The sequence below is a fragment of the Daktulosphaira vitifoliae genome, unplaced genomic scaffold, assembly GCF_025091365.1.
Source record: "Daktulosphaira vitifoliae isolate Bord-2020 unplaced genomic scaffold, ASM2509136v1 Scaffold_2, whole genome shotgun sequence".
Classification (NCBI taxonomy): domain Eukaryota; kingdom Metazoa; phylum Arthropoda; class Insecta; order Hemiptera; family Phylloxeridae; genus Daktulosphaira; species Daktulosphaira vitifoliae.
In genome coordinates, this window is record NW_026099573.1 from 43,458,593 (window position 1) to 43,476,980 (window position 18,388).

An 18,388-nucleotide genomic window follows, 5' to 3' on the forward strand; every position below is an offset into this window, starting at 1 on the left:
TTTTATTTTCATACTAAATTTAATAATTATAATTAGTATTTATTCATATATTATATTTTAAAATCAAAGAACTACTAATTAGGATATAATCAAAGAAATAAGAGTGGATGTTGCTTTTGGAATAATCCACCAATTTCTCTAAATGAAACACTATCTACAGATTTGCATCGAAGCGTTTCTTATGATAGTGATTTTAATCACTGTCATATATCATCTATACTTGTCCCATCTATGCCTTGTCTACACTGTGCCTCGACCCCACTGTGCTATCGTTTTTTTTTTACTAAAGTATTACATTGTGTTTGCTGTATGCCCCAATGTCGTTCTGTTATCATGTGACGTATATCGGTATTAATTTTGCAGCCCAAATTATATAAATACAAAACAATATTAATTTTTTAAAGTTGATTTTTTCATAAACCGAGGGTTAAAAAGTTTAAAATTTTTTTTTATAGTATTCGGCATCCGGTTGCCCCCTAACATCTGCTGCCCGGGGCAAGTGCCCTTAAAACCCTCCGTCAAATCCGGCCTTGATTGGGTGACACATTACTAAAGCAAATNGGTATTATAGCTTTTTTTTTAAATTATTATGTAAATATAATACGTCTGATCTCTCCTAGAATTTTTTTCGATGTTTATTCATCAACTAAAAAGTACTAAATGCATGGTACTGATCCTAAGGTTATAGATTAAATGCATAGGGATTATTCCCAATATATAAAAATCCATGTTGGATATTAAATGTCGTCAATGTAAAAAAATTTCCACTTACGACTTTTCTTATAAATACTACAATGTTCCTATCAGCAAATTTCTCAATTTATAAGCGATTAATAAAAAAAACTAGCATATGTTTAGATTTAACATAGAACATGCCGATAAATATAATTGTAGCCTATTAATTCAAGGCATAGTGACTAAAATTACGAGGGGATTTTCTCCATTAATCAATGTAACAACAATTATATCTATAAAAAAATTCAACTAACTTAAACATATCAGCTTCAATTGAATTTGATCATGAATTCACCGATTCACTTACAAATAAAAAAGAAGAGGAGATACTTCGTGGAAAAATTACATCTATATGAAAATCAAGAAAACTTAATAATATACTTTATGAGCAAATCTGCACAAAAAAATAGTTATTGTAAAACCAAAATCATTTAATACCTTTTTACTCATAAATGAATAAATTAATATAAGCGAGGATTATTATGATTTTTCTCTAATAAATTCAAAAGTATAAAATATTAATTAAAAAACGCTAGCACAGTGGGACCGCGGCATAGTGTGGACGAGGCATAGTTGGGACAAGTATAGATGATATCTAACANATCGCGGCATAGTGTGGACAAGTATAGATGATATCTAACAGTGATTAAAATCACTATCATAAGAAACGCTTCGATGCAAATCCGTAGGTAGTTTTTAATTTTAAGAAGTTGGAAACTTCGACTTCTATTTGCAATAAAAGATAAATCGTAAAAAAAAATTTTTTTTTCAATTTTTTAGCATGTAATTTTTTTTCTACTTATAGTTCGTAATATAAGTTTTAATTAACATATTTTTGAAGCTCGAAGTATGTCCGAAATATTTTTAAAAGTTAAAATGAAAAAGTTCTACTTTTTATACGTATGTTTCAAGCTTTGTATAAGGGAAAATTACCCAATTTAAAAAAAAAAGTTTGTCGGATGAAAGGATTATATATAATGTATTTAAAAAATAAAAATTTGTGTTAATCCATACATTTATCAAAAAAATATAGTAATTTAAATTTGAAAATATAAAATCGAAAATTTCAACACAAAAATAGAATGTTCTTTAAATACGGCTTATATTTGCATGTAGAAGATAAGTTGTGGGGACAAAATTTTTTTTGTTAGTTTATAGAATATAACATAAGCTTTATTTTAATATATGTTTAAAGAACGCAGTATTTCCAAAAAATTTTCAAAAGTTATAATGAAATTTTTGTAAAAAAAAGTTGCTATTTTGAATCTCCCCTTTAGGGTAAGTAAAAGGTCAGAATTTAAAAAAAATGATATAATTTAAAAAAGAAATACTTAAGGTTTTAATATAAATATAAATTATTTTGATTTGTTAATTTTTGAAATAGGTATGGTAGTTTTAAGAAAAAAAATGTCAAGAATTACTGATTTTTTAAATTTTAATTTTCTTGTAGATTTTGTCCATTTACAGGGAAGGAGGAAAATTTTTTCAATTTTTAAGGGCAATATTTTCAAATATATATGATTTATGATCTTTTGACGTATTGTTGACAAAAATCGGACCAGTGAGAGTTGAGGAAAAGTGGCAGCAGACAAAAACAAAACACATCATAGTTAAATAAATATCTTGTCGGCTTTGCATCGAAGCTAAAATAATATTTTATGCTAACAAATATTGAATTATAATTTAACTTATTGAAGGTCAAAGTGTGGATACTTTTTTAAATCAAATACTTTTTTAAAAAGTTCAAGGTACTGTTCAAATACTTTTATGAAAAAGTATTTGAAATACTAGTTAAATATTTTCAATTAATTGTATTTGTAATACATCTAAATTACTTAAACAATTTTTTTAAGACTATAGGCACAATAGGGGTGGTTACTTGAAATTTTAGGTTTTTATCTCTGTAGAGATGACAAAAAAATATTTAACTACATATTATTGTAGAGTTTTCAGAATTAAACAATAATTTCTTTTACGAAAATTNTCAGAATTAAACAATAATTTCTTTAACGAAAATTACATATTTTCTAAGATAATTTCTTGGATTAAATATCAAAGAATGTCTTATCTTTAATTAATCACCTGTATAATATATTTGATAGATTTTTTCATACGATAATTTAACCAAAAACATGGAGTTGAAGACATTTTAGTTGTTGTCTGTACCAAAGATTTGTAAATCAATTTTATCATTCAGGTTAGTTTTCTGCTGTATTAAAATATTGATTGGCAACAATCATTACTGAAATTTTTTAATTATTTTTGACCTTCAGAATAATGGGTAAAATTGATTTATAAGCTTACCGAAAAGTACTTAGGTACTACCAAATAAATATTATTTTTATTATACTTATAATACTAAATTAATTAACACAAAGTTAAACTAATGCAGTTTAAACTTAAATTACTTTTCAAAATCTTTTGAATTTAAAATTGTACTGTGATCTTAAAAAATAGTTCAATTTTCAATTGAATTAAACTGACTTTATTTAACTGTACGATTTATTCTGTTAGTTTATATGTTGTTAATTTTAAAATTAGGGTACTACATTTACGATGGATCCAAGTAATTACTAAAATGTATTCTTAACTCTTATTTGTAAAAATAAATAATCATTTCCCACTAAAGCTTTTTTATAATTCACGAAGAATTTTATGTACAGTATATTTTAGTGANCAAAGAATTTTATGTATAGTATATTTTAGTGATAGTAAATAGAATATATTGTAATAATAATAAATTTTAATATCACAGGAATCTACTTTATACAAATTTTCATGGAAGAAATAATAAATGTCATGAAATATTTAATGCTTTATAAATAAAGATTTTGATTATTCACATTTTTGGAACCAATGATATATTTCCATAAAAATACAGTCCGGGAATATACAATCCGGCTCTTCACTTTCCGCGATTATACGTTCCGTCATTCTACGGTCTGTTATTTGTCTTTCCGTCAATATACGGTCCGGCATTGTACTTTCCGTCGTTCTACGGTCCGTAAATATTAGTTCAGAAATATTACTTTCCGCTATTATACATTCCGGTAATATTTTTTCCGTACTTATATAGCCCCCCCGAGCCGCCACTGCTTATTAGGGGAATACACTGACTTTCATGAATATTATATAATTTAATTGACATAGAATAAAGTTCATAAGATATAAGAAATTAAACTCATTACAATTTTTTTATTTTATTAAAGTCAAAAAAGTAATTTTTAAATTTGAGTCAGCTTAAATAGTTATCATAAATAGCTTATCGTGTGACGAAAGTAACGAACAGTTGCCGAATCGGTAACACTTGTGTCTTTCATGCATAGGGTACGAAGTTCAAACCCGTCTGTGGCTTTTAATATTTAGCATTTTTTTTGAGTTAGAATAAAATTTTCAAATCATTTGATATTTATCTCATTTAGATTCAATAACTTCAATAAATATAAAGAATCCTATCACTATAGCTCCCCTCGTGAAAAGAAATTTATATTCATGTTAATATTATTTTACTATGTGGTTTTTTTGTGGCTACGATTTATTTTGCCAACCCTCACTAGACCTACTTTTTTCAACGATACGTCAAATGATTACAATTCGTATTTAGTTTAAGTTATTACTCTTAAAAATTGAAAAAATATTCCTTATTCAAATAAAAAGTAGCTTAACCAGCTTTATCCATACAAACAATTAAAATCATTAATTTTTAATATTCTTAAAGTATTTATTGTTGAATTAGATTTGATATGATAAAAGTATTCAACTACAAAAGTAAATAATTTTTCTTTATAATTTATTAATTTTTTAACTCTATTTGTGTGTGCTACTACCAGTCTATATTATTCCTAATTGTTTTGTAACATGTTGCTACATAAATCATAAATTAAAAAAAAAAAATGATTTTTAGTTTCACCTGAATTTAACGATGGATTTTTACAATTATAATAAAATTTTATAATACGCACAATTAAGTAAATTTTTTTAACAACTTTGTTTTGATTGATTCTTTTCAGTGGCGTATTTTGAATGATTTCTCGGGTGGTGTCCAACTTTTAATGAACCTCACAAACGAAAATTATAGAAATGTTTACTGACGTAAAAAAAACTTACTATTTTTCTAATTACTATTTTAGGAATTGAAAAATAATTTGAAATTTGAAATTTTGGTTCTGTTGTATCTTAAAAGAAACAACCTTAGTGTCTTAACTTAAAGTAATAAAAGTTTAATAATAACTCAAATGTATTTATTATAGATATAATTAATCAATGCAAAACATACAAAATAAATATACACTAAAAACACAATAAAACAATACACAAAATGAAAACTTAATGTCATAAACGTACCGCGCGAAAAGAGATTACCTTCGGTGCTCCTGAGGTCCTCTCTCCTCTACGATTCATTCCATTTCGTCTTATATACTAAAATATTTTGTTTTTCTTCTTTTTGCAAAATTAATAATACTATCGTTTTCAAAAATGTTTATAAATATTTAATTCCTGGTCTAGTAATAATAGATCAGGAAATTACAATTAAACAAAACATTACAAAAATGTTTTACTTCCACCTTAACAAATGATAAACTATATTACAGTATGCAGACTGATTTTTTTATCATAACCCACTCATTTACTTGTAGAATAAATATAATTTAAACATTATTTTTGGTGTCTTTAGTTACACATTATTCTTAAATTATTAACTATTTAAAACTTTTTATGTTCATCCCTCATGCCTTGTAAGGGTGTCAACTTTGTCTTTTAGTCTTTTAAATGGGAACACATATTTTGAATGTAATAAAATGTTTGGATTTTTAATTAAATAGTAAATGGCATTTGAATTTTTAATATAACTTTATTAGTTTATTAGATATAAACATTTAAAGTTTCAAACTTTTGAGTTAATATACATGTATAATACACATGATGATATGATTACAAATACAGGTAGCTAAATGGTTTATATGATATCAATGTCGCAGTCACGGATTGTTTATTATCAATTATGACTATCATAGATATACTTTCTGTATTGTCAGTTAGTGTATTTATAAACTCACAACAATGTGCCTTACTACCATTGATAATAACAATGCTGTGTACCTGCTAATTTCTTTGAAGTTGTTTTAAACAAAGTAACTCATAACTAAATACTTTATTTATAATAAGTAAACAAATAATAAAATCTCCTTTCAGTATTGATGTTCGTAAATTACTTGCTTTTGATGATGTTTCAGTGTCATTCCACTTCGAAATTATAAATAACGATTCAATTAGGTACACAAAAAGCTCAAGATAATCATTGACAGCATAAAAACGTTCAACTCATTTAGTCGCACATAATTGTTTTAATGATTTTTTAGTTATACATTTTTGACTTTCTTCGATTTGACTTTTCAACACATCTTTTCGCTTTGGGTATATGAAAAAATCTCTAACTTTAGATGTTGTTCCTAATCAATTTCGTGTTTCTTGTATAGAAGATGAATAAGAAATAGCAAGGTTTAAAACATGAACAAACGTCACAAGCGGATAACTTTGGTGAATAAGATTGAGCTCCGTTAAATTGACCAGACATAGAAGCACATCAATCGTAACACTGTCCTCTAAGATATTTTGTTTCTACACCAAATGAATGTAAACTTTGAATAATAATATTTAAACCTTTTCCAGTAGTATCTGTTGTAGGCACAAACTGAAGAATTCTTCCTTGATAATCATATTTTCAACATCTAAATATCGAACACACAAAGTTACTTGTTCGCTTCNTTGAACACACAAAGTTTCTTGTTCGCTTCCACCAATGTCGGCCGTTTCATCAGCAAGTATTTTGAAACATCTTTGGGCATTTATGTTTTTTACGATTTTATTTAAAATAATTTTATTACAGGATTCAATTATTTCATTTTGAAGTGTTTCACTTGTATATTTAATTGTTTCTTCAGCTTCCAAAAATGATTTTAAACGGTCATCTCCTTGGGCTCTGTATCTTAATATTTCTCTAAAATTTCCTTGATTTTCTTGGATAATTTGTCATTTTCTTGATATATATTGAAGTTAGAAAGATAGCCGTTATTGTCAAAAAAAAAAAATAATAATAATAACAATTAAAATGTAAATAATAATTAAACCTATAAGGTAGTTAAACCCTAAAGTTATTTTCGATTTGTTAAAGACGTTAAAATTAATTCAAATCTCCTGTTATTTTTTTTTATCAGAATTATTATGTCATTAATTCAATTATTAATTAAATTGTTAAACTATATTATATATTCAACTTAATAAATTTTTATGTTGATTATAATCGCATGGCATGATGTTTTTTGTTAATAACTAAATGGAAATAGCAATTTCACATGGGCAAAATTTTTAATAGCTACAAGAGAATAAATCTAAACGTTAATATTTTATTTCATACAGATTAAATTTTATATGCATAAATATTCTGTTAACCGATATCAAATTTATTCCACTTGAACTTTCATAAAAAAATCTCTATCATTTGTAAACTAATGTAATAAATAAACAAACAAATACAAAAGGTTTTTCTTTAAAATATCTTTAAAATATATATATATATTTTTTTTTTTTGATAATTCTCTGTATTATTCTTAAAATATTGTATTCTTTGACCAATAATACAATTAAAATAAATAAGTATTGTTTATACTAAATTTATTTATAATTGGCTTATACATTTTTTTAATGAATTTTTACAATTAAGTTTCCTTGACAATTAGATGTAAATGTTGATTTTATCGACATTTCAGTTCACTTCGTTTTTTCCCGTGAAAAATAAACTATCGTCTTGTGTAATTATTAAGATTTATTTAATTAGTTATTGATATGGCAAGTGAAAAAAATATTTTTGGTCAAACAAATGAATCAAACTTACATAAGGTCATACGCAGAGTTGAAGAAATATGGAATCGTCGTTTCATGCATTCCAATTGTGTTTTAAATAATACAAATAAAGGACAAATATCAAAAAAGTCAACTAAAGATGGAAGAATTATCTGTAAACACTATTAAGATTAATAATTAAACTAACTATTTCGAATAGAGAAAAAGTTTTTTAATATAAAATATAAGAAAAATTAATAATAAGTTCTCTTATTCATATATAACAATAATTCAGTCGCTTTACTTTAATTTAACTATTTTAATATTAAAAACCTTTTTCGAAATTGATTATTTAATAAATAATTATTAAAATTATATTCAATTTGCAGCAATTATTAATAAAAATATTTATCCTATAAAAAATTCCATTATTCTAAAAAAACGCAAGTATCGAAAAACGAATAAAAATGATAAAATTATTCCAGAAAAATTGATAACTATAATTATATTAATATATTTATTCGATTAGCTATGTTATTGGGGTTTATCTGATTCAAAAATATAAAATAAACTATCAACCCCCTTAATATAAATGCAGTAATATAATGTTTAATATTATTCTGCTATTTTTTGTATTAGATTTTTATGGGAAATTCAATTTTTATCGAAGATAATAATATAATATTAAGTATAGTTTATTTGTTTATTTAAATATCTCTTTGGTTACCTAGAATATGATGCAGCAAAGAGAATTCGGAACACTTTTTCAGAATGAAAAATCTGAAAAATATAAAAATGAAATTTTAAATTCAACAGAAAAAAAAAATATAGCAATTTCAAAAGACAATCCGCTATTAATATCAGCTGATTTGTTAGAAAAGGTATATTTTATTATGCTTTATTTCAATAAAAAGATTTTAGGGTATACCCTAAACCATTTTTTGGACTTAAAGCAGATTTCTTAAATAAATTTATCATATAATTAAATATATTTTTATGATCCGTTAAGAGTTTTCATAAGAAAAATTTGGAACGCAAAAAATCCGAAATAAAAAAACAACTTTTTGAGATATCTTCTAATACTACTGCTCGACCAAATTTAAAAAGAAATTCATCCGAAGAAGATGAAAAAGTTATAAAAAGTATACAACTTTTAAAATATAATTCATTTTTAAAAAATATGAAGTTTTGATTTTTGAAACAAATATGTAATATTTTTAAACAAATTTTTTTAGAGCCAAAAGTTAGTTCTAATCCTTTGACCTTAAATACGCCGAATGACGTAAATTTACTTGCTCTGTCCACTATTGAAGTAATAAAAGTACCAGAGAAAGAAAAAGGTAATTAGTTATTTAATCTATTTATTTTATGTAAAATTAAATAAAAAAAGATTATTTATTAAACATAATTAATTATAATAATACGAGTTAAATTAATATAACTTCTGCAGAGGCGTGTCATTAAGGGGGTCCATGGACGTTTTAAACAAAAGTAATTATACGTGTTTAATTTCATATTCCAAAACCTTAAATAAACCTAAATAATAGTAAACTGTTCAACAAAGTCTTTTATTAATTTTATGAAAAATGTTTAAATATGGTTACACTTGCAGAAGTAATGCAAGATCAGAACACAAAATCTCTTGATCAGTATAATGCACCTTCATTTAAATCGCCCACATCATGGTATACTTCAGACACAATTAATGAGTACATTAAAATGATAGTAAAACGGTCAGAAGGTAAAGTTTATGCAGTTGTCACTGATTTTATTGTAGCGTATCTTCGAGAAGGTTATCAAGCTGTAAAAAGATAGATAAAAAAAGATATTCACAAAATAAAATTACTTTTTGTGCCCATGAATGTATATGAGAGTCATTGGATATTGACAGTGGTTAATATACCTGAAAAGACTGTGACATCATATGATAGTCTTAAGTCGTATGAGGGTCCCTATCCAATGGTATTAAAAAATTTCTTAATTGAATGGGAGATGGACAAAAAAGGAAAAGCTTCTACATGGACATTACAAATAGGCGAGACATCTCGCCAAACCAATGGACATGATTGTGGGCCATTTACTGTTGAGCTGGCAGAAAAAATGTCTCGAGGAGATACAACACCAATAAATGCAAATTTTATGCCTTTTATAAGATTAAGACACAAAAATGAAATTATTGCTGGCGAGCTATTCAATTAATATTTTTATGAATGAAATTTTATTTTTGTATTTTATTTTTGTAATTTTCTTAATATTCACTATAAATTGAAATTTTTATTTGTATACCACCAAACATTTTTTTACTTTTTCTGTGTTTCATTGTTGTTTTGTTATTTTATTTTAATCTTATTTTTCTTTGTAACATTTCATTTAAGAAATTCAAATTTAATATAAATTTATCTTAACTGAAATAATTTAATGTTCTTGTTATGTGAATATACAAATATTATAATATACAGTTATGGATACAATTAAGTTAAAAAGTCAGCCAATTATAAATTTTTAAATTAACAAGCGTATCTACTATCTTAACAACTTAATTTTAATTTTACTAAATGACGATTCATAAAGAATTTCATAACTTTTGTTTATTTTTTAAATACTATTTTAATTATAAAAAATTCTTTTCTGTATTTTTTATGAATGCGGTATATTGAATAGGGGTAACTAAACTTATTTGTTTATAATTCTCTAAACTGATAAACTATAAAATAAATTTAAAAATNGAGGTAACTAAACTTGTTTGTTCATAATTCTCTAAACTGATTAACTATAAAATAAATTAAAAAATGAACTACAAAATCAGAATATTTCCGTTGTTATTATATTTTTGCTACGGATATTTTTGTTATCTAAATGACCCAATGAAATCCAAATTATTTCTAGAAATCTCTGATAAAATGTAGATAAATACGTGTCGTCGAATCCTATCAAATTATCTTTAATTTTGTTATTTATTTAAAATACAATTTATTTTATAGTAAATAAATATAGTATATTATAAAAAAAGTTAATACCAATATATTAGGCATTTTCTTTAAGTCGGGCTTGACATTGCATTTTTGAAAACATCGAGAAAAGTGGATTCAGAAAAGTATATTTTGTTTCTGATGAATGTTCTATGTAAATCAGTGTATAAAACTTATAACTTTATTATAAGTAACAATCATTTTTTATAGAAAAGTATTGCGTCAAACTTTAAATTTTTATACGCGTTAAAAGTAAAGAAATATACTACTACTTTATTATTTTTAAAATATCTCCGTAAAAATTACAATATTAAATTATTGAATATCAATTTCATACTAAATTTAATTACTAAAATTGTTATTTATTCATATATAATAATTTTAAATCAAATAACTAATCGGGATAAAATTAAGGGAATAAGAGTTATTGTTGTTTTTGAAATAATCCACCAATTTCTTAAAATTAAACACTACCTACAGAATCGCATCGAAGCGTTTCTTATGATAGTATATCATCTATACTTGTCCCAACTATGCCACGTTCATACTGTGCCGTGACCCCACTGTGCTACCGTTTTTTTCAGAATAATACTAGTAGTTTTTGTTCATTATTGTTTTAAGCTTATTTTAAAAATTATTTTTTACTTTTTAGTTCGATATGCTTTAAAAGCGTGTTTTTCAGTTTTTTAAAACTATATTTATTTGTTTTGAACTCATCAAAAATAGTATTGATTCGTTGGGTTCATATTGTGAATTTATTTGAAAAAGAAACGTTTGTCTATTTCAGAATATTTATTGGAAACATCAAAGTAGAAAAATAATAATTTTACCACTAATCTGTAAGATTTAGAATTTCGTTTTATGAGCGCTTAGTTTTTGTAGAGACAAAGAAAAATCAAATGATTGACAATAATAAAAAATATACTAAGTTAATTTAATAAATCAATGTGATACGTGTGTATTTCAGGAGTTAAGTAGAAGGTTCATGTATAGCCACCATACTACTCTGTTTAGACACACAAGGTGCTCAATCCCACCTATCGTTGGTAACTGTCAATACTAGTGGCACTACTGATATTGAAGAGTGTTATTATTGATCACAATAAAATTTAAATAAATAATGATCACTATATTAGTTGCGTTTTAATCGCCGACAAGTATGGAGGTTTTTATCGAACTTGATTTCCTTATAAAAACTTGATATCTTACCCACCTAGCGATATTTGTAATTACTTAAAAATCTTACGAACATTTTTTGAATATATACTGACGTAATATTTTAATTAGCTCGTATGCTTTAATTTGTAGATACTTAGCATCGGGTAATTCATTCACAGACCTTCATTACTCCTATAGATTGGGAATATCTACAATAAGTAAAATAATAGAAGATGTGTGCACCGAATTATGGGGACTTAAATTTGAAGTTGAGTTTCGTTTTAACCGCCGACAAGTACGGATGTTTTTATCGAACTTATATTAGCTGTTATCGATAGATTAGATGTTTCTTTTTATTGTTGTTTTTTGTGCATTTATTTTCTTTTTTTGTAATTTCTTTCCCTAGCAAAGTTGTTCACTTCCATTGACTTCTTGGTCACGTAGGAATCTATATAAATGAAAAACCGACCGCTTAGCCAAACAAACTTCAAGTTTCCTTTATTACCACTTTTCTTTTCTTTTAAAATCTAATGCCTCCTATATTTTAAATCTTTCCTTATCTAATGCTTCGTTAACCAAATGGTCCTCATTTGCCTCAAACTTTGCTCAATGGCACCGATCAATCACCCCATACCTCTCAAATCTCCCCTGATTCCATCTCCTCCACAAATCTATCGTCGCTTTCTCCCGCTTAAAAGTTGGTAACAATCTTCTACCCTAATTCGCCTTCAAACTTAACCTTAATTCAGTCCCTTTCTGCCACCTCCACGAGGAGGAATTTATTGGTGATATCCCTCATTTTTGATTACTTTGTTCTTCTCTCAATTTCAATAAGTCCTTGTTATTCATCTTCCTAGCCATTCATGGTATAACTAATCCCGATCCTTTTTTAATCCTTAATTCCCGTAATGTGTCCATTATTAACGCAATTATATATTTTCTTTTATAGTACTTTTTATTATATTTCATTTTATTTTCAACTTATAACATGAATATCTCTTGTAAGTAATTTTATTACACTTTTGTTTTCTTTCCTGTTACTTCTATTGTTGTAAACGTATATATTTGTAATGTTAGTGTTGTTTCACATATTAATTGTTGAGTCATAATATTTTTAAATAAAGGCTAATTTAAAAAAAAAAAGATCATTATATATTTCTATCGTTTTTTATCTTTCTTACTAACTATGAGTACGAGACTCATACCACGATAATTTTAATATTATTAAAAATAACAAAATAGTAACTATCTCCATTTTTAACACGCTTATATTAGTTTCACATGTATGTTGTTTGTCATTTGTCGTTTGTTGTTTGTTGTAAGTTTGTAACTCCACGCGGCACGTGTTATTGAGACTAGACTGTCGTAACGCATTCACTCCACCCCACTTACCACTCACTAACAACAATATTTTCCTGTATATTTTTATTTTTGGTTTTCGTACCCATATACGCGTGCGTGTCATCAATTATGTATATATAACAAATTTTTATTCTAATTGACACGGCTCCGCTCGTTTCGTTATACACGATGCCCCACGACTCGTGTCACCTTTATCAGCCGTCGCCTTATTTTATAAGTATTTGATTGACCAACACCGCGCTATATTCGCCACGGTGCAAAGTCCAGCAAGTGCCGCACGGCCGACGACGTCCCGCCGCTATTGATACCGTAGTATCCTTCCCATTGACAAAGTGACAACGTCAACAAACCGATCCGCACTCGTGCACCATCGTCATCTACGCTGCTAAACTTTTGACGCCTGAGGATCACGCCGGACATCGCGTCGTCGACGACAGCGAAAGTGCCGAGATATTATGCGAAGATTATATATTCTTACCATCGCCGCTAATATTAATATATATATATTTTAATTACTATTAAAACTTATATATTAATATGCTTTATTCTCATTAAGAGATATATAGTGTATTTATTCTGATTACGGGTAATGATTGCCGTATTGTCATTTTTCGTCACTACCTCCACGTTGCGCGTTTTGCTGCTTTCCTTGAATGTGGTGGCCGTTTATCAGACTCCCACTCCGGAATCGAACCCTGATTTCCCTTTACCCGTTACAACCATGATATTGATAATAACTAGAGATGGATTTTTGACTCACTGATATGAATCAGTTCATTTGAATCAGTTCACTCAAATGAGTTGACTCAGTGAGTCAACTCCAAATCCCAACTCCCTAATCGTCGAATCTTTAAAGGCGCGATTCTGACTCGTGAGTTGTAGAAATTTGTGGAATGCGAATTACAACTCGCAAAGCATACTCATAGAGTGCCTTAATAGTTATCTTAGCTAGATTAATATCAAATATGAAATATCAATGAATTATTGTTTTACACAAATGTGAATAATAATTTATTTTACTCATTGTAATTAATTATTATTTATTAACTACTATTGTAAAATGAAATGTAATATTGATATCAATAATTTTTTATTCATTATTTGATTATATATATTGGAATTAAATTGAAGCGCGAAAGAAATCTAATTCAAATTGTATGGACATTATGGAAAAAGTAGTTGGTTATTACTAATTATATAATTATATAATTTTATGAGATAATGAGCCTCAAACCCTGATTTTTACCTATAAGATGGTTGAGCTAATTTTAAGTTAAAACTTCTAATCATTCAATAGTTTGATTCCTTTTTCCTTCTATTAAAATTGTAGATTCTTTATACATACCCACAATAGTTACACAAAATATTATTTATTTGGTTATTTGATATTTATAAAATATTTTTCTATTAAATTGTTTAATATTTTTACTAATTATATTTAAATTTGTTAATTATTATTAAAATAAAAAGTAAATTTAAAATCTAAAAAACTATTTTTTTATTATTAACATCAACACATAGATTTATTTATGTGTTAAATTATGTATACAAATACAATGTAGGTATTATCAATGTTAAATGTTTAGTGCATGCAATGAGAAAAATAGGTCTATCCCTCTCGTATATTTCAAAATTTTCTTGTATGCAATTACAGGTCTATTCTTGAATGAATATTGTTCTAAAAACTGACATATTATGTATAATCTAGTCTCATTTATTTAAAATTTTACTCATTGTGTCAACGCTGTTTCGTGTGATTACAATAAATCTTGTGCACAAAATCCAAAATTGTGAAACACTTTATTTAATTTACGAAGGTATTTTATTTCATTTTAAAATGAATAAATCAAGTGTTATATGGGAATTTTTTCAACTTGAAGCAGTTAATATTCATGTAAAGTGTGGATTTTGTCGTATAAAATAAAAAATAATCATTCTTCCGACTTCAAATTTAATATTTTTCGTATATTGAGCGCCCGACGCTTTTATCACAATAATACTAGTACTTTTCTTACATTATTGTTTTAAGCTTATTATAAAAATTATTTTTAACTTTTTAGTTCAATGTGCTTTAAGCGTGTTTTTTAGATTTTTAAACTATATTTATTAAGTAACAATAACAGCACTTTAAAAATTTAACTTGTTCACAATTTTATGAATATATTTTGCAGCAGCTAAAATTATTAAATTCAATATTCAATTCAATTGAAGTTCTTCAGGAAATAAAGAAAAAGAGTGAATAGTATTGGAAATGATCTTCATAAATAATTAAGAGAACTGAGTATTTTTCTTATTTATAATTTAAAAAAATTGATATGTAATAATGTACTTATTACTTATTATTTATAATCCTAGCCCGACCAATTAGACTAATCATTGACAGACTTAAACATGTTCGTGTATGATTTAATTAGAAAGATGCATTAAAGATTACTCATCAGCGTAAATGACTGTGTCGCAAGAATGTTTAACTACTTATTGTGAAATGTGAAATTGTGTTTAAACTTATATTTCTTATCTACTATTACTAAATACTTTAATAATAAAAAGTGAATTATTTTACAATTTGTAAAGAAACAGTATTCTAATTTTTAGAAATAAATTTATTATATTTATAATTATTATAACTATATTTTAAAATCCCATTATTTTTAGGAGGAGAGTAAAAACTTGTCATTTATTTTTTTTTTTTATAGTCGCTTTATTGTAGACCTGTGTAATTATTTATAATTAACAAAATGTTATTTTCTTAAAAGTTTACCATAAATTCCTCTAACTTTTATATACATTTGTCATAGAAGTAACGAAATATAAGTAACTAATTATTAATTATTTTATAAGAAATTGAGTGCCTTATAAAAAAAAATCAACCTTTTACAACATACAGGGTGTTAGTAAATGGTATGTCACGAGTAGTAGGGTGATATTAAATATGATAATATTGTTTAGTGATGTCGTCACTAGGTAATAAGGTCACCAAGGGTATATAAGGGAGATTTTTCTAGTTGGATTGTCAATATGTGTTTAGCGTTGATAATGGAAACATTCTTTCCGAAATAGGTAACCTCGATTTTTCAGTAAATTTTTGTGGCTTTTGAGTTTAATAATTGAATTATTTTTAGTTTCTAAATTAATAATATTTTTAATATAGTTTTAATTTTATTTAATTAATTAGCCACAAGTGATCAATTTTTACTATACAGGGTGTTAGTAAATGGTATGTCACGAGTAGTAGGGTGATATTCAGTAGGACCTAAAAATAGCGAAATCGAAAACTAAAATTTCCTATCTCCAAAATTGGGGGTTTTCCGGTTCCCCCACTTTAAATTTTATTTTAATAAAAAATAAACATCACAACGGTATTTCCTACGAAATTCTCATATAAAGTGAGTGGTCATTTTATCATTAAAACTGTTATAAAATTATCATTTTTTTTTCTTTTTAGATCAGAAAAATAAAGCAATCACAAAATTGAAATGAATATTTTAAACTTTATAACAATAGGATAAGTAGAAATAATTATGATATAATCGGCACACTACTCTTTCTCGAAATTAATCACTAATGAGAATATGGTACATCACTGAGCTTGATAATATTTATTTAAATGTTCGACAAATACTGTTCACTATTGAATTAATTCAATACTAAAATCACTAATTAAGTTGAAAAAAATATTAGACTATTTTTAAAATATAGCTTCTTTTTTATGCAATAAAAATTGCATTTATTTAAAAAAATGATAATTTTATAACAGTTTTAATGATAAAAATTATAATCGGTTTGAATAAATAATAAAAGACAAAATAAACTCGTGAAATTAAAAAAATACCAAATTATCTGTGGCTTATTCCAGTTTTTCTCGTTATGTAATCGTTTAAACTAAAAGTAAACTGCATCACATAACACTCAGTAAAATTTCAATACTAATTGATGGGTCACACTATATGAAATTTTTTTCCAACTTTGAACCCAAAGTTCAGGGGATGGCACGAAAGTTACAAAAAATCGAGTGACCACTCAATTTATATGAGAATATCGTAGGAAATACCGTTGTGATGTTTATTTTTTATTAAAATAAAATTTAAAGTGGGGGAACCGGAAAACCCCCAATTTTGGAGATAGGAAATTTTAGTTTTCGATTTCGCTATTTTTAGGTCCTACTGAATATCACCCTACTACTCGTGACATACCATTTACTAACACCCTGTATAGTAAAAATTGATCACTTGTGGCTAATTAATTAAATAAAATTAAAACTATATTAAAAATATTATTAATTTAGAAACTAAAAATAATTCAATTATTAAACTCAAAAGCCACAAAAATTTACTGAAAAATCGAGGTTACCTATTTCGGAAAGAATGTTTCCATTATCAACGCTAAACACATATTGACAATCCAACTAGAAAAATCTCCCTTATATACCCTTGGTGACCTTATTACCTAGTGACGACATCACTAAACAATATTATCATATTTTACCAGTTTACACAAGTTATAAATGAATTTTTCAGTGAGCCAAGATCCTTATTAGTTAAATTATTTTTATTTATAAACATTTCTATTGCCTCCTTAATATTAAGTTCATTGCAATTATTTACATTTTTAATTAGTTTTATGGTTTTAATGGAGTGTTATGTGTCAATAAATGTTCAATGTTTCTTATGTACTCTTAAAATCTGGCCCTATATTTCTTTTTGTTTAACATTCACATTTCATTTTATAAATACTTGATTTCCCCCCTTCTTCTACCTTATCTTTTGGTTACCTAATAAATCTCTTAAATTACTACTCTTAGATGTTACTAAAGTAATACCAAAATATTTAATTATTCTAGGTCGTTCATATGAAATGCCCTGAATTATAAAATAGGTTATTTAATTTCTTTTTTTCCCCACGCTAATGAGTGTAATAGCTGCTCTCCTTACTTAATTCAACTTTCAAAATATATCAAAACTGAGTGATTCTTGTACTGTATAAACGAAATTATACATTTAAACTTTTGTTACCATAACGTATATTATTATTTTATTTATTAACACTTCATCGGTTTATGTGTTTCTGTGAACAAAATTTGTTTTGCTTGAAAATTAATGTTACCTATGACATTTCAAATCGCAGAAAATACGTTTTTTTCTCGCTTATTACTATTATCAATTATTATCAATTCACTAAAAATTTAAAATATAAATACAGGATTTCTTAAAATGAAAAATCAAAAAGATTTCTTCTGTAACTAGAAGAAGAAATTGATGACGATTTATTTTTTAATTTGGAAATCTAAAATGATGAATTTTATAAATTGAAAAATTAACAAAAAT

General features: G+C 25.9%; 2 protein-coding genes across 2 annotated transcripts; both read left to right on the plus strand.

Annotated features, from left to right (window-relative positions):
- The first annotated feature begins 7,320 nt into the window (after positions 1-7,320).
- Positions 7,321-9,390, plus strand: LOC126898301 (uncharacterized). Its single transcript, XM_050672242.1, has 5 exons — positions 7,321-7,750; positions 8,307-8,456; positions 8,585-8,717; positions 8,811-8,915; positions 9,188-9,390. Exons 1-5 carry the CDS (start codon positions 7,736-7,738, stop codon positions 9,388-9,390), a joined length of 606 nt encoding a protein of 201 aa, XP_050528199.1. The 5' UTR covers positions 7,321-7,735.
- A 42-nt stretch (positions 9,391-9,432) lies between these two features.
- On the plus strand, positions 9,433-17,934 carry LOC126898302 (sentrin-specific protease 1-like). The gene is made up of 2 exons (XM_050672243.1): positions 9,433-9,705; positions 17,905-17,934. Exons 1-2 carry the CDS (start codon positions 9,433-9,435, stop codon positions 17,932-17,934), a joined length of 303 nt encoding a protein of 100 aa, XP_050528200.1.
- Positions 17,935-18,388: the final 454 nt, after the last annotated feature.

What these genes read in the sequence shown, in the direction of transcription:
- LOC126898301 (XM_050672242.1), top strand. An exon ending in AGATGAAAAAGTTATAAAAA is followed by an intron (nt 8,718 to 8,810) that starts GTATACAACTTT and finishes AAATTTTTTTAG; the next exon opens with AGCCAAAAGTTAGTTCTAAT. An exon ending in AGTACCAGAGAAAGAAAAAG is followed by an intron (nt 8,916 to 9,187) that starts GTAATTAGTTAT and finishes TTACACTTGCAG; the next exon opens with AAGTAATGCAAGATCAGAAC.
- LOC126898302 (XM_050672243.1), top strand. Translation starts at nt 9,433, where the DNA reads ATGAATGTATATGAGAGTCATTGGATATTGACAGTGGTTAATATACCT. An exon ending in GAGATACAACACCAATAAAT is followed by an intron (nt 9,706 to 17,904) that starts GCAAATTTTATG and finishes TAATTATTCTAG; the next exon opens with GTCGTTCATATGAAATGCCC.